The sequence below is a fragment of the Ambystoma mexicanum genome, chromosome 12, assembly GCF_040938575.1.
Source record: "Ambystoma mexicanum isolate Mex_15411 chromosome 12, UKY_AmexF1_1, whole genome shotgun sequence".
Lineage (NCBI taxonomy): Eukaryota > Metazoa > Chordata > Amphibia > Caudata > Ambystomatidae > Ambystoma > Ambystoma mexicanum.
In genome coordinates, this window is record NC_090936.1 from 28,237,347 (window position 1) to 28,252,187 (window position 14,841).

Genomic DNA, 14,841 nt, shown 5'->3' on the forward strand with positions numbered 1-14,841 from the left:
GCTCTAAAAGGTTGATGTGTAGTTTGGACTCGAATGGAGACCAGCGACCGCTGACTGTCAGATCGTTGGCATCAGCTCCCCACCCCACGAGTGAGACGTCCGTCACTACCGTAATCTCTGGCCATGGTTGCCAAAACTGCTCTCCTTTTAGGATATTCTCTGTGCAAGTCCACCACAGAAGATCCTGCCGAACTTTATTCGGAATCTGAAGAAAATCTGTCATTTGACCTGAGAACTGGGGCCATTGAGTCTTTAGAGCCCATTGAAGGGATCTCATCATCAGATGTACCTCTGGCACCAGGAAGATGCACGATGCCATGAGACCAAGTAACCTTAAGAAGTCGTAGGCCTGGAGAGTTTGGACATTTTGGAATTTGGAAGCCATCTGAAGAATGTCTTGAGCCCTCGACTTGAGAGGCGAGCTCTTTCCCAAGGATGTGTCTAATACAGCCCCTATGTACTGGAGCTGTTGGGAAGGTGTCATTTGTGACTTCTTGAAGTTGAGGGAGAAGCCCAGTTTGTGGAGGAAGTGGCAGGTGACTTTCAAATGATCCAGTTCTTGTCTGGCAGAACGTGCCCTGATCAACCAATCGTCCAGGTAGGGGTAGACGTGAATCCCCCCTCTCCTGAGGTGCGCTGCCACCACTACCATTAACTTGGTGAAGACCCTCGGGGCAGAGGTCAATCCGAATGGCAGGACTCAAAACTGATAGTGTGAGTCGCCAATTACGAACCTCAAGTGTTTTCTGTGCTTGAGATGAATTGGCACATGAAAATAAGCATCCTGGAGGTCCAATGACACCAACCAATCCTGAAGTTGCAGGGCCTGAAGGATCTGAGAAAGGGTAACCATCTTGAACTTGCCTTTCTGAGGAGCTTGTTCAAGCCTCTTAAGTCCAAGATGGGTCTCAGTCCTCTGTCCTTTTTGGGGATCAAAAAATAAGGGGAGTACCATCCCTTGTTTCTCTCCGCTACAAGAACTGGTTCTATAGCACCTTTCTGCAGCAGGGATAGAACTTCCTGCTGTAGGAGCGGGTCTGAAAACCTCAAAAGGTGTCTCCCTGGTAGATTGCTTTGAGGCTGCGTTAGAAAAGGGAGGTATTAACCTTGAGCTATTATTTCTAGAGCCCAAACATCTGAAGTAATGGCTCGCCATTCTTGCAGATGCTGTGACAGCCTGCCTCCCACTGGTGTCTAGTGATGCAGGTTCTCAAAGCGGTTTTGTGGCGGTTGCTGCAGCCGCTGATGGCAAAGAGGCTGCAGCTGAAGTTGGCTTCGCACGTTTTCCTCATCCACCGCGAGTGGCCTTTTTCTGGCCCCTTTCACTGGCCATTCCTCTCGCCTTTCCATATGAGGAGTAGTAATGATAGGATCGTCCCCTCCAAGATTGTCCTGGCGCACGAAAAGGCTGAGGTTGCCTAATAGCAGCTCCTAAAGACTTGGCAGCTGCTTTTGAGGTCTGCAACCTCTCAAGGCTCTTGTCAGCCTTGTTGCCAAAAAGGAGAGACCCGTCAAAGGGTATGTTCAGAAGGCGGTTCTGCATGTCTGATGCGAAACCAGACTTCCGTAACTACGCAAACCTGCGCATTACCGTGCTAGTACCCATGGACCTGCTCGCACTATCTGCAGTGTCCAATCCAGATTGAAGGGATTCCTGCATGGCCTCCTTTCAATCTCTAACGATGGCTAGGAATCCTTCCCTTTCGTCCCCTTCTAGTATGTGCTCCGCCGCCATTGCAATGCACTCCCACATAGTGTACGAAAACTTTGCCAAGGCACATGTGGAGTTGGCTGATTTTAACGCCATACTCCCAGCTGAAAATACCTTGCGTGCCCAGTCATCCACACGCTTGTCGTCCCTGTCTGGAGGGATAGAAGGGTACGCCATTTTATTTGAAGCTGTGGCTGCCTGGACCACCAGACTCTCGGGAGTGGGATGTTTAGACAGATAGCCGGGGTTGCTATTGGCAGGGCGGTATTTTGAAGTAAGGGATTTATTCACTGGAGGAATAGAATCCGGAGTCTCCCAATTTTTGGCCACCCTATTTTGCAAGGCTACATGGAAGGGTAGGATTGGATCTTCGGTGGGACCATGGTCCAATATGTCAGTCAAATCATCCGGGATGAATTGGGTTGGTGTCATGATGCCCGCTCCCGGGGAGCCGGTTCAAGCCCTGCGTCCCCGAAAGCGGACATCCAGTCCCCAAGGAAGGACCCAGCAACCCCATATAGAGGCCCTTTGGACAGTGTCCTGGCGCCTGTGGCGCCAGGCTCATTATGGAAGTGTTTGGGAGCACTTACCTGATGCAGCCCATGCTGCAGGATCCCGGCCTCCTTGAGGCCTGAAAGGAACTACTTTACCTGTGGGACTAATTTACCATCCGGGCGTGGTCGGGGAAGGATACATACCTGATTGGAGGAAGGATACATACCTGGAACTTCTTCCAAGGCTATTTAAACCCCACCCGAACAGCCACACGTGCTTCGCGTTGTTCTGCATCTAGCAGCTGGACGCTCACCGTGTCTGATCCTGCATCCTGACTTCTGCCACGCCTGCCAGCATCCTGGATCACCTGCAAAGGAAGAGAAGAAGAGAACAGAAGAAGGAAAAGTCCTTACCTGCTAAATCCGCATCCCGGAGACATCTCGCCGACAATCCTGAAAAGGAAGACTTTTATTTAAAAGCTTATCGCGTCGATCGCTGCAGCGCCGCATTCCACTCACCTTTACAGGGTGCCTCCATGTTCAGCAGCGATCATCCGGATTCGCAGTCACGCCCCAGCGCCTAGGGAGAAAAAGACCAGAACAAAAGGTGAGAGAGAGAGAGAAGGGAATAAGGAAAGCTAAATCTCCATGTTAAGACTTACCAGTTGATTCATTCCCTCTTCATTTCGGGTCCGCGCCGCATCCTGGCATTTCCGGACCCCGGCCCCTAAGGGGAAAAAGAGACATCAGCGTTAATGAGCGAATGAAAAGACATTACCACAAAACGCTCATTAAAGACTTCTGACTTCTACAAGGATTTCACCTCTCATCTCGGGTCGGTGCCTGTTCCCCGGCATTCCGTACCCCGGCCCCTATGGGGAAAAAGACACTAGCATTAGTACATTAATGCATGGACACAAGGGGAACCTCTTATCAAAAAACTTACCTGGAAGCCAAGCAAGTTTGGTTCTCACCAATCCGAAAATCCAGTGACGTAACTTGATACCAACGCGCCCCTGCATCAGAAGCAGGATGGAGAGCTCGTCCTTCCAGACCCTAAGGTGAGACGCTACGAGGAATCACAGAAGGGTTTCGAGGAGGGTGAGAGGGGAAAGTGGGAGGCTGATTGCATTACCCCGCAGACAGTTAATCCCCTATTTTCGCCTACAGAAGGATACTTCTGCGAGCCAGACAAGCCGGATTTGGGGGCCCGGTCCAGTCCGTCTTCCGAACCCTGCGCATCACCTTAGAAGAGGTCACAGCAGCACGAACCAGGCCAGCGCCTCCGTGGGAGTCAGGTGAGCGTTACATTTGGTGGTTTAGCCCATCCTAAATAATCGACCACTTTTGTCATAAATTGGCGGTATGAGGGACTGGCATGCTCCCCTGGTTCTGGCCTGCCAAAATCTGTTTCAGACGATGTATCAATGCCACTTGCATTATGTAAGGATTCCACCAGGTCCCTCATTCTGCTTTCTTCAGAAATCGGGCATTCTGGGACATTTGGGGTACCATATTCCAGTCCAAAGGGTACATTCTCCTCATCAGATCTCTACTGTTATTCAAAAATTGAAGTCAGGGACTTGAAAAATTCCTTCCTAGGAAGAGGTTTAAAAACCTTTTGCGGGAGAGGTGTGTTAGTGGACCCTGAAGGCATTATAGGCTTTCCAGCCTTCTTTCCTTTTTCTGGTTGAGTTGGCTGAACTGGAGCCTCTGGAACCTTTGGCGCCGAGGGCTTCGGGGTCGACTGTGACAAAGGCGTTGATGGCGCCAATGAAATAGTGGCCGTCGACAGAGCCGACTTCGAGGGCGTTGAGTCACTCTTCGAAGATTTGCCCTTCGAGGTGCGTTGGGTTTCGGACGGCATCGGTGACCTCGAGGTGCTTGATCCTTCCTTCTTCGATCACCTGGGCTCGAGGGCGCGTGAATGTTGGAGCGATGACGCTCCCGGCCGACTTCCGAAGAAGGCGCAGACCGAGGCTTTGCTTTTTCGAACACCTCCATCATTTTGACTCTGAATGCTTCCCACTCTTCGGAGGAAGAATGTTTCGTGGGGCATTTCATCCTTTTTGGGGATTCGTCCGAGGATGAGGTGGAGGGGGACCTGTGGCTCTTTACTTTGATTTTTTTCGTCGAAGATGACGAGCGATGGGAATCGCTTCGGGACCTGGACGGATGCCTTTCGCGTCGAGGAGACTTCTCCTCACGGGACCTCGGCTCGACGCTAGAGGCTTTCTGGTCAGATTTACAGCCTACCTGTAGCTTTCCCTTCCTCTCTCGCAAGCGTTCCCCGTCATCGCCTGACACTTCGTACAGGCCTCCATATCGTGGCCTTCCCCGACACACCACAGACATTCTCGGTGCGAGTCCGTGATAGACATTTTCAAACCGCAAGATTTGCACTTTTTGAAACCCGTTCACGGGGTCGTAGTCGGCATCGATGATGACATATCGATATATATATCAGTATTATTCACTGCGTCACAGAACTCAAGGCGCCCCGAATCTCCGAAGCAACATGCACCGCGGAAAAACGGAACTGTGGCCAACGGGCACCGCGCGTGTTACTTGTATACCCGATGACGTCGCCCTCGACAGAGACCTTTGAGGGACCATCGACTCGACGACATCGACGCAACGGCACCCTCTGCTGAAATATTTTTCCGAAGCAGCTAAAGCTGGATGGAATGCATCTAAGATGAGGAATACGTTGGAAGACACAATCCACTCGAAATTGACTTTTGTTTTGTGAAGTGTTATGAAAATGTGCAACTGTAATTTAATTCACATTTTGTTTTCTTGGAAGCAGGCACATGTTAAGCAGTCAACTGGTGGTAAAGCTGGACTTTGAAATATAGACCTCACCATCCCAACAATTAGCCGTTTATACAGAAGATCTGAGACATGGATCCCATCACAATCCATTCTGCACTCTGTGTTGTCGACTATATTCCACAATTAATAAATCCCTGTAGATAAGATATCCACTTTTTCACATTGGGGGCAGGGGGTGAGACAGGCATGGTACACAGACTCAAAATGTTTTGTTTTAAAACCATTATTTACTAAGGTTACTGGGTTGGTGTAATGCCTAACTGACCCTAACTCTAATGGGATAGTTCCCTGAACTGATGTATCTAATGGCCGACGTTGTCTATTAGTCCAAAGCAAAAGTCTGCCTGTGTCTAAAACTATGCTTGCCCTCACTCTTTACTAAAATGTGATAGGAAGTATTTTTAAAAGGAAAATAGTGGATCAACAAAAAATGGCAAAACCAGAGTTTTTCACGTGGTCTTCTCACCAGGTACAGTTTGGTCAATGTCGCAAAGATGGGTTCACTGAACAGGGATGTTCTGAAGACTTTCCCCACACTGCCCTTACAGTGATTTCAAACACCTTCAGTGTCTTTGAGTACCTTCACTGGTGGAGTAGTCCCTCATTATGGATAGTTCCGCCAGGCCTTCGTGAGAATGGCATACCCTCTGTTAGATGCAGGCTTGTTATCTTTTCTTCAGGATAAAATAGACACAATGGGGAACAGTGGCTGCCTATTCAAAGATCTGGGAGACATTCAAGATGAGAATACGTGGTGAACTGCTGTCAGTGTCGAGCAGGTCGCTCATGGGGATACAGCAGGAACTGGGCGAAGTCGAGCTGCAACTGCGGCAGCTGGAGGTTAAATATGGGGACTTCAAAGATAGGGTGTTACTAGGGGTGCTTAAAGGCAATCTGCTCAAGTTTCAGGAGCTGGCAGATAAAGAAATTCAGTATATGACGAAGCCTGCTCTTGAACAAAGATATGGGGAAGCGGACAAACCCGGGAGGTTTTTGTCACGGGTGGTGTGAGTGGAATGCATCCCATCACAGGGATTGGGGCTGATCAGGGGATATGCTGACCTCAGATGTGGATATTAATGGGGAATGTTCACTCTATTGTGCAACTCGGTAAGCCAACACAGAACTTGACCGTTATATGGGGGATATAGCTCTCTCGGGTCTATCGGACGAGGAACGGATGGCTCTGGATCAACCTGTGACGGTGGAAGAAGTGGAGGATGCAATTATGTCACTGCGTCTGGAAAGGCCCCAGGCTCAGATGGCCTTGGGTTCAAGCTATATAAAGAGTTCCCAGTTCACCCTGGTACCGCGGTTATTGAAACTAGGGGAGGAATCCCTGGAACTGGGTCGTCTCCCACCGTCTCAGGCTGAAGCTATAATTACCGTACTCCTCAAGCCGGGCAAGCCTCAGCATGAGCTGGCCTCTTATAGGCCCCTGTCCTTGATTAATGCGGATAGTAAAGTATTTGTGAAAATTCTGGTGACCCGGCTTCTCCCCCATGTTACGATTGGTGCACCCGGATCAATCGGGGTTTATCCCCAACAGATCCACGGCCTTCATTCTCAGCAGGCACTTTGGTATAATTGTGCAAATAAACCTGCATGCTAGGGCAGTAGCCACATCCGTGGATGCAGAAAAAGCTTTTGGTTCGGTCTCTTGGAAATTACTGTTGAGTACTGCGTCAATTCCAGTTTGAGGGGCAATTTATCATTTGTGTACTGCTGTTGTATTTGGGCCCGCTTGCTAAGGTCTGCACCAATGGCGTGTTGTCACAGTCCTTTAAACTGGGCCGTGGGACATGGCCAGGATGCCCCTGTCCCCACTCTGGTTTGCCCTTATGATTGAACCCCTGGCTTTGTTTAGAGAGCGCCATGGGCATAGGGGGATTTGTATATCCGGATTACCCCAGATAATTTCCCTTTACGCAGACGACACCTTATTGTATGTGCGAGACCTGGCACAAAACCTTGGCCCAGTAATGGAGGAAGTTACTAGATTTACACACTACTCAGGCTACAAGATAAACTGTGCCAAGTCAGAATTGTTCCCGCTTACTAACGGGACGTCGCAGCCAGTGGACCTCATGGGGTTCTGCTGGGTCCCACTCAGGTTTAAGTACCTCGGCATACTGGTCTCCAGAGACCACCATTCATTGTATTCTGATAATCATGAGTGGGCTGCCTTGCCACTAAGATACAGCTGTGGGCCAGGCTCTCCATGTCTATGTATGGGTGACTATCCTTGTTGAAAATGATTGTGGTCCCCAAACTTTTGTATTATTTTTAGCAACAATCACATATTGCCCAGACACACGTTTTTTACTAGGCTACGGTCCTTGGCAGTGAATTCTGTGTGAGGGGCAGGAGTGGCCTAGATGAGCTGGGAGCAAATGACGGGGCCCTATGGGCGAGGTGGATTGGCAGCTGCAGACTTCATACTATATTATATCGTGGCACAGGCGCAATATGCCAGACACTGGTATGCCCCTGCTCCAGAACCCGTACATCGGGCTCTGGAGAGGTACAGTGCGGCACACACAGACCTCAGGTTGGTCCTCTTTAAGGGCAATATGTTGACTTGTGCACCTTTTGACCCGGTCTGCACCACTGTGAACGTGTGGCCTAGGTTGCTACATAGGCTGGAGGTTGCGGCTCCATACAGTAGAGTGGTCCCCTTGTGGAACTTCCCTAGGCTTAGGCAACTGGTATTGGGAGACCTATACCCAGGCAGACAGTTTGTGACAATGGAAGATTTTAATGCAAAACTGGGAAGTAGCACCATCAAACTCTTACAGGGGCAAAGTGGGAGCGGGATTTGCGGTGGGAGATAAAGGATGCCCAATGGCATAAATACAGTCTCCTAACTAAAGAAATTTCAATGAATCGGAGGTTCCGGCTCATACAATGTAAACAGTTAAATCATCTGTATTACACCCCGGCTAGGCTTGCCTGGTGATGAATGTCTGAAATGTGCCGGGGCGGGGGCAAACTCGTTTCAAATGTTCTGGAATTGTTCACTGATCTTGCAGTTCTGGCAGACGTAGCGGAATTGCTGCATAAAATCGTGGATATATCTCCGACGCTATCCCCTCCTAAGTACCTCCTGGGTGACAATGGAAACATCTCAATGATTGTGTGAAGGTTTTTTAACATTGCATGTCTAGTTGCGAAGAAATGTATAATAATATATTGTAAATCTAGAGCTGCACCTGCATGCACAGAATGGCTCAAGGAGCTCACTTACGCCAATGTAAGGGAAGAGCGGTATGTGGGAGCAGTGGCGGGGGCATGCTGCCCAAAGGACATTTGGGACTCGTTCCATAGCTCGCGCACGACAACCTGATCCATATTGAAGTGCTCTCTGTATGGGCAGTTTCCTTATGTTAAGATACTTTTCTTGGTGCTCATGGTTGCGGACAATATATTTGCATGTACTATCCAATTAGTTCTGTGAGTCCTTCCAGGGTGCATTTTGAAAATGTCTGGTGTGCTTTACAGTATGTCTGTTAGTTTGTTAAATAAAGTTTTTTTTTAAAAAAGAAAGTAAAAGCCATCTCTGAATTGGGTAAGAGGATTTAACTATTGTCACCCCTTGTCTATCACTGTTAACAGAGCATGCGCTGTTGGAGGAAGAAAATAAAATTTGGCACCTTGTGCGGCCAGCTGACGAGGTGGATGAAAGTAAATCCAAGAGAGGCAGCTTGAAAGAAAAGGAGCGGACGAAAGCCATAACCGAAATCTACCTGACAAGGCTTCTTTCTGTAAAGGTATTTATCCTTCAAGGAAGCTGGTTGGTTGAGGAACATGCAGCGTTGCTCTAGTCGCTAATGTAACACTGGCTGTTGATAGTAGCAGGCATATTCTGCCAATGTTACCATCTAGTTGATGCTTATCGCTGGGTTTCAAAGTATGGTAAGATCGAGATAGTCTGTAATAGTGGTCACACTGGGAAACTGACAATTGGTTTGTGCTGGTCTGTGTTCAGGCAAATATTTCAGATAATCATCCTGTGTAAGCCATCTACATAGCTATGGGTCAACCTACCACGTGATACCCCCTATCAGGGCCTACTTGGAAGGATTGATGCAGGAACGTAAGACCAATAATGGTTGAGACTGCATGTTGGTCATGATGGGTGCCTTGACAACGTAATTGGGTCTTCTTAAAAAAAAAAAAAAAAAAAAGCATATGGCATTATTGTTTAGTAATGTTATGATTCAATGCCCCAAGGAGTTTCCTAGCTTACAGTCTGGTTCTAATATGAACTCTTGTCATGTGAGGAATTTATCTGTTTGTGAGGAATGGGGTCCTCCTGTGTTTACAAACCTATACATGTCGATTATGGCCTTGCACAAGATGTCTGGCCTCAGTCAATAGGCTGATCAATTAAAATAGGAATGGAATAGGTGACTTCCCAAGCACCCTCACATCCCCTATCTAAGGTCTCACTATTGAGTTGGCTGGGTCCGCTTCAGTCTCATGTTGATAGGTAGCCTAATTTGTGAATAACTTGGTTGAAAGACCAGGCCTTCATGGGCCAATTAATATGTTACTTGGGTATAATTTGCAAGCTCTGCCATTTTGATATGCGAGTGTTCTCTCCTGCTGTGATGAATTCCATCTGGTGGTGGTAAAATAACAGTAGGTTCTGTTAGAGGTTACACTGGGACATCTGTAATGTATATATTCCACCTGCCTAATTTGGGAATTTTATTTAATTTCACTGCAGGGTACACTACAGCAGTTTGTGGATAACTTCTTTCAAAGTGTGCTCACTTCCAGTAAAATTGTGCCGCCAGCTGTGAAATACTTCTTCGATTTCCTTGACGAACAAGCTGAAAAGCACGAGATCAAGGATGATGACACGATTCACATCTGGAAAACCAACAGGTGACTTCTTTACAGTTTCCCATCATCTTCAAACTGCATTTAAAATAGGTTTCTAAATGTAAAGCAAAATAGCCGCTTCCATTGGGCCGGGAGGATAGCTCAGAGGCAACGCGCTCACCTTGGAAGCAAGAAGACAGGGAGCAGCACAGGTTTGATCCCCGGGTCTGCGCTTATAACCTCTAGGTATTAAGTGTGTTTTAAATAACCAATTATAATTGTATACGGGAATGTACTTCTGAGCTGTGTTTTTTCTTTTGCAGTTTGCCACTGAGGTTTTGGGTGAACATACTAAAAAATCCCCACTTCATCTTCGATGTCCATGTCCATGAAGTGGTGGATGCTTCCTTGTCGGTCATCGCACAAACCTTCATGGATGCCTGCACGAGGACGGAGCACAAATTAAGCAGAGTACGTATATGAGAATCTGAACTGTGGTGGAATGGAGGCCCCAGAATCTCATCACATTGTCTGCTTCTAGTCCAGGTTTTCCTCCTGTATACTGATATTGATTAAGAGCCTCAAGCAAGCACATGTACGGTCAGCACTAGTCGGCCAAATCGCTCTTTTCTTTTGTTAAATGGATATCCTTTTCTCAAAGTTGAGAAAATCAATGTCAACTTTTGAAATGTTCTTTTTAGATTTTTTTTTAAAAGTTGTTTCGGAATACACACTAGTCTCTTCAGCCCGATGGCAATCATGACAGGCCAGCGCAACCCCAGAACCCACAACATCGCCAGGCTGTAAACCAAGAACTGCAAGGAGGGGGGAAAGGAGCGAACAAGCCTTTTCCTGCTCTGCTTCCTGTCTTTGAAACAATTTACCAACAGAAATATGACTGGCTCCCTCCATCCTATACTTCAAGACCGACCTGAAGACTCTACACTCTAACGAACATGACCGCTGTTTCTATGCTTAACCTGGCTTCTCTCTGGAGCTCCTCCACATCCCTGCCTCCTCTGCCCTTTCAGACTATCTTTGCTACTCCTGTAACCCCCTTGAGGATACCCTATGTACAGCACACCATTTCCTCCTAGCTAGGGGTGTACTTTATAAAAGCCATGCATGCATATATATGCATCTTCCAGTGCAGTAAGGAAGCATTAGACCCCACTCAATGGTATACATTTTATAGACTGCGGAAGGGCTTAGTAGTCACCATAGGGAATACAGCTCGACTCCTACACACATTGGTGAACATGGCTAATCTTTCTAATGGAAGGGATGTGAAAGGACTATCGAGCAGTTTGAGGGTTTTGGGAACACTGCCATTCCCGTTTGTTAGGTAAAATATTAACTTTAGAGCTAAATCTACCTCACTTGTGAGAACCCCAGAACTTTCTGCTGGACTGGTAGCTTATTTGTCCTATACGTCAGTGAGTGGGAACCTTTTTCCACACTCGCAGATCCTTTTACTCTTTTTATGGATGTCATTTTTAAGACTCTCCATAGTGTCCTTTAATTGTGTCCTCTGAAAACTTTTGGTAAAATACCTTTATATGGTTACAGGGTTGCTTTTGGGGCTCCCCTTTACCTTCTCTGGCTAACCTTGGGAGAACTGCTGTTCCCAAGGGTAGAAGGGATATTTCTATCCCTTCTAAATTTTGTTAGGTGAAACCAGCACACCTCACCTTATGTGTAGTGCTGCGGAGATGCAATGTATCCCCGTTGTCACTAGCGCTCTCACAATTGTGTTACAGGGACAAGCTTACCTTAAATGGCTGATGGCAGTCAAATCTTTTTCAAATTCGGTGCACCTTTACCACGGGCTGTTGTCACAGCTGCGGTAAAGGAACCCATAGGTGCCCATTCTACCAAAATGGCCCCTGTCTTCTTTTTGTGCCATTTTCGCACTGCTTGTCCCTTCTTGGTCTTTCCGCTGGCCTCCAGGGCGGGAAATCCCTTTGTTTGATTTTTATCTTCATCCGGTGACCTCGGTCAAACCCGCACAGGCTCCAGAGTGTCTGTGAAGGCAGGAAACTATGGAGGAGTCCAAAACTCAGCAGACCTTTGTCTTCCAGCCTGCCTGTGATAATCCAGTTAAAGCTGGGAGGCTGGTGGTCCTGAAAGTACTGTCAACCCCCCAACTTTAAATCTTGCATGTCTGTTTGATGGCTGGGTTACTGCATAAAGCTTCGATCTTGGAAGCTGAAGACCTGAATCCAAAAAGGAAGATTAAGAAACTGCGGCTGAGATGATTTCCAGCGACCGTAGAGCCTGCTGTGTAACCATAGCCTGCTGTTACCCTTCCTTCAAGCGAACTGGGGACTCCGGAAATGACGACCCCAACCCAAAGCCTGGTGAGACCCACTAGTCTCAAGAAGACCTGTATTTTGAGCCATACCACATCGTGCTGCGACCTTGTGGGGCTGCAATACCCTGGGACCTCGAGCCATGGTGCGGTGCATGGTCTTCCGAATCGAGCTGAAACTTTGGTGGCATCCTGCTTGAACTCCAGAGACATGGTTCCAGTCCTTGATGTCTCCTCACCAGAGTGCAGGGCCAGATTAGCGACGCAAATCCAATAAGTGATATTCTGTCTTCTTCTGGGTCCTGAAAAGGGTGCCAAAACCACAGAGCCACATCCAGCCGCAAAGAAACTCTTGCCTGGAGCCTTCCCTGTTGATACTTGCTGCAAAATCCCTTCCAAAGACCCGTCTTCCATCTTCATGACAAAGGAATCCCTTGACTGGGTTTTTGGCTGCAAATCCTGTCTCCCCTGCTGCAACTCTTCTCTCGTGCTGAGGTACTGTGTTGGCTGGGGTATTTAACTACCTTGAGCCTTTGTGATTACTGTGTAGCTTTGGGGTATTTCTAGTGATTGGGAGTCCTCTCAACCAGTTCACCCAGGCACACTATTGGAATCCTCAAAGGGTATCTTCTCAGACGTCCCTGGACCCTTTCAACCTCTCCAAGTGTAATACTTACCTGTTTGAACAGTCTTCTTTAGGAACTCTGACTTTTGCTACTTCTGTGCCTTCCCGTATTGTCTGTTGGATACTAGAGACCTAGTGACCACCCCCCCCTGTTCTGCCACTGAGAACACTCATGCCCCTGTTCTGCCACTGAGAACACTCATGCCCCAAGAATAAGGGGAATACTTTCTAAGGATTGGTCCTGTTGCCTAGAAAAGAGAAAAAGTGTTTAAAAGTTTACTTGCTTGCAAATGAGTTGGTTACCAAATATCCCGGAGAGTGAACAGTTACAAAAGTTCTTACATAACTTGGATGCGTGTTGTGCCATTCTGAAAAGTATATTTAAGGTTATTTTACTCACCTGTGAATTGTTTGTGCCTCTTCCGAAAAGTAATGCGGTTTGCTTCACTTAACTATTTTCTTCCAGGAAATTAGTGTGTAAGTTCACCAACTGGGTCTTGCGTCCCCTGATCTGCCGTATAGCCTGTCTGAACAAAGTCTTTCTTGGGTTTTACCTACCTGGAATAACATTGATTCATTCTTAAGGTGAAACACTGGGTTTGCTTTCACTAGTCTGCTTTATACAGATGCTAAAACAGTCTTGGGGTTATACCTACCTTTAAATTGCTGATGGCTACTTTAAAAAGTATATGGCTTTTACTTACCTTGGTCTGCCTTGGGCCATCCTAAAATAAGTTAGAACGTTATTGTTTACCTTAGTTAGTGTCCCATTGACCTGAAAAGCAACTTTAATAGTATGTTACAACATTAGGTTTTACCTGCCTGGAATAGCTGTGTGCCATTATTAAAAAATTGTCAGTAGGTGTAGCTGACCTTGGTCTGCCTCGTGCAATCATAAATTAGTGTAAAGAGTTCTTGCTTACCTTAGTCTGTCTTCCACGAAGCTGAAAAGCAACTGTAATTGTATATTACTCCAAAAGGTCTTACTAGCCTATTATAACTGTGTGTTATCCTGAATGTGGTTATATGTTTCTACTGTTCCTTGAATGAGTGTCCCACTATTCAGAAAAGTATGCTTGCAGGTTGTTTTACTAAGTGATTCCTTAACTGAGTGTCGCTGCACAACTGGCAGGGTCTACTACCCTTGTATTACTGAAATTAATCAGAGAGTAACTTATACTTTTACTCCCCATGAATAGGTGCGTTTGATACTAAATGTGTTTGATAAGGTCTGACTTGCCTATAAATACTGTTCGTTTTCTGAACAAGGTTTATGCTTTGGGCAGTGTACCTTCAAGCATTGTGTTTTTCTATAATGCGTTTATGATTCTATGACAAAGTACTTACCCCCCCAAGATCTATCTTGGCCTAACTTGTATTTATAATAAACCTTTATTTTGTATAACACTTCTGGTTGTCAGTGTTTCTGTTGAACCCTTGGTATACTACAGGTTCTTTGTACTTTCTTACAGTCCTCTCTCCCTCCTAAAATCAGCCTGGCTGCTCTGTACCATATACTCAGGTGGAGACTTGCACTGTCTCAGTTGAATGGTTTTACTAAGCCCTTAGTTGGACCACAGGAAAACTGTCCTCACACCGTTTTTGATGGACTGCCCTTTCACAGATCTAAAAAGGCGTATGTGTGTGTACCCATTTCATTTGCATTATTTGTGCCTCGTAACAATGCAAGATCTGGATTTTACACGTTTAACCAGAATTCTGTTTAATAATGTTTATTTTTTGTAGGATTCTCCAAGTAATAAGTTGCTTTATGCAAAAGAAATCTCCAAATACAAGAAGATGGTGGAAGAGTAAGTGATTTTCTGATAACTTCATGGGTTATGCAGGATTACGCCATCGGTTGATGAAATGTAACTACACTTTGCCAGTTATGTTGCGTGTAGATGAAAAGCGCCGTTTTAAATGAGAGTTCAAATGTACTACTTTTATCTATTTTTTTCTACTCCAAAATAAAAGTATTTTAAAAAAACAACAAAGCGAAAAAACAGAAAGCACTGCTAGCTGAAAAATCAAT

At 46.5% G+C, this 14,841-nt stretch overlaps 1 protein-coding gene across 3 annotated transcripts in view; it reads left to right on the forward strand.

The window, feature by feature from the left end:
* The window catches only part of PLXNB2 (plexin B2), a 775,326-nt gene that overhangs the window by 743,842 nt on the left and 16,643 nt on the right, over positions 1-14,841 (forward strand). For all 3 annotated transcript variants that reach the window (XM_069627846.1, XM_069627845.1, XM_069627847.1), the window contains 4 exons: positions 8,656-8,810; positions 9,773-9,933; positions 10,194-10,341; positions 14,553-14,617. In XM_069627846.1, coding sequence (XP_069483947.1) covers positions 8,656-8,810; positions 9,773-9,933; positions 10,194-10,341; positions 14,553-14,617 — 529 coding nt within the window. The remainder of the gene's footprint in view (positions 1-8,655; positions 8,811-9,772; positions 9,934-10,193; positions 10,342-14,552; positions 14,618-14,841) is intronic.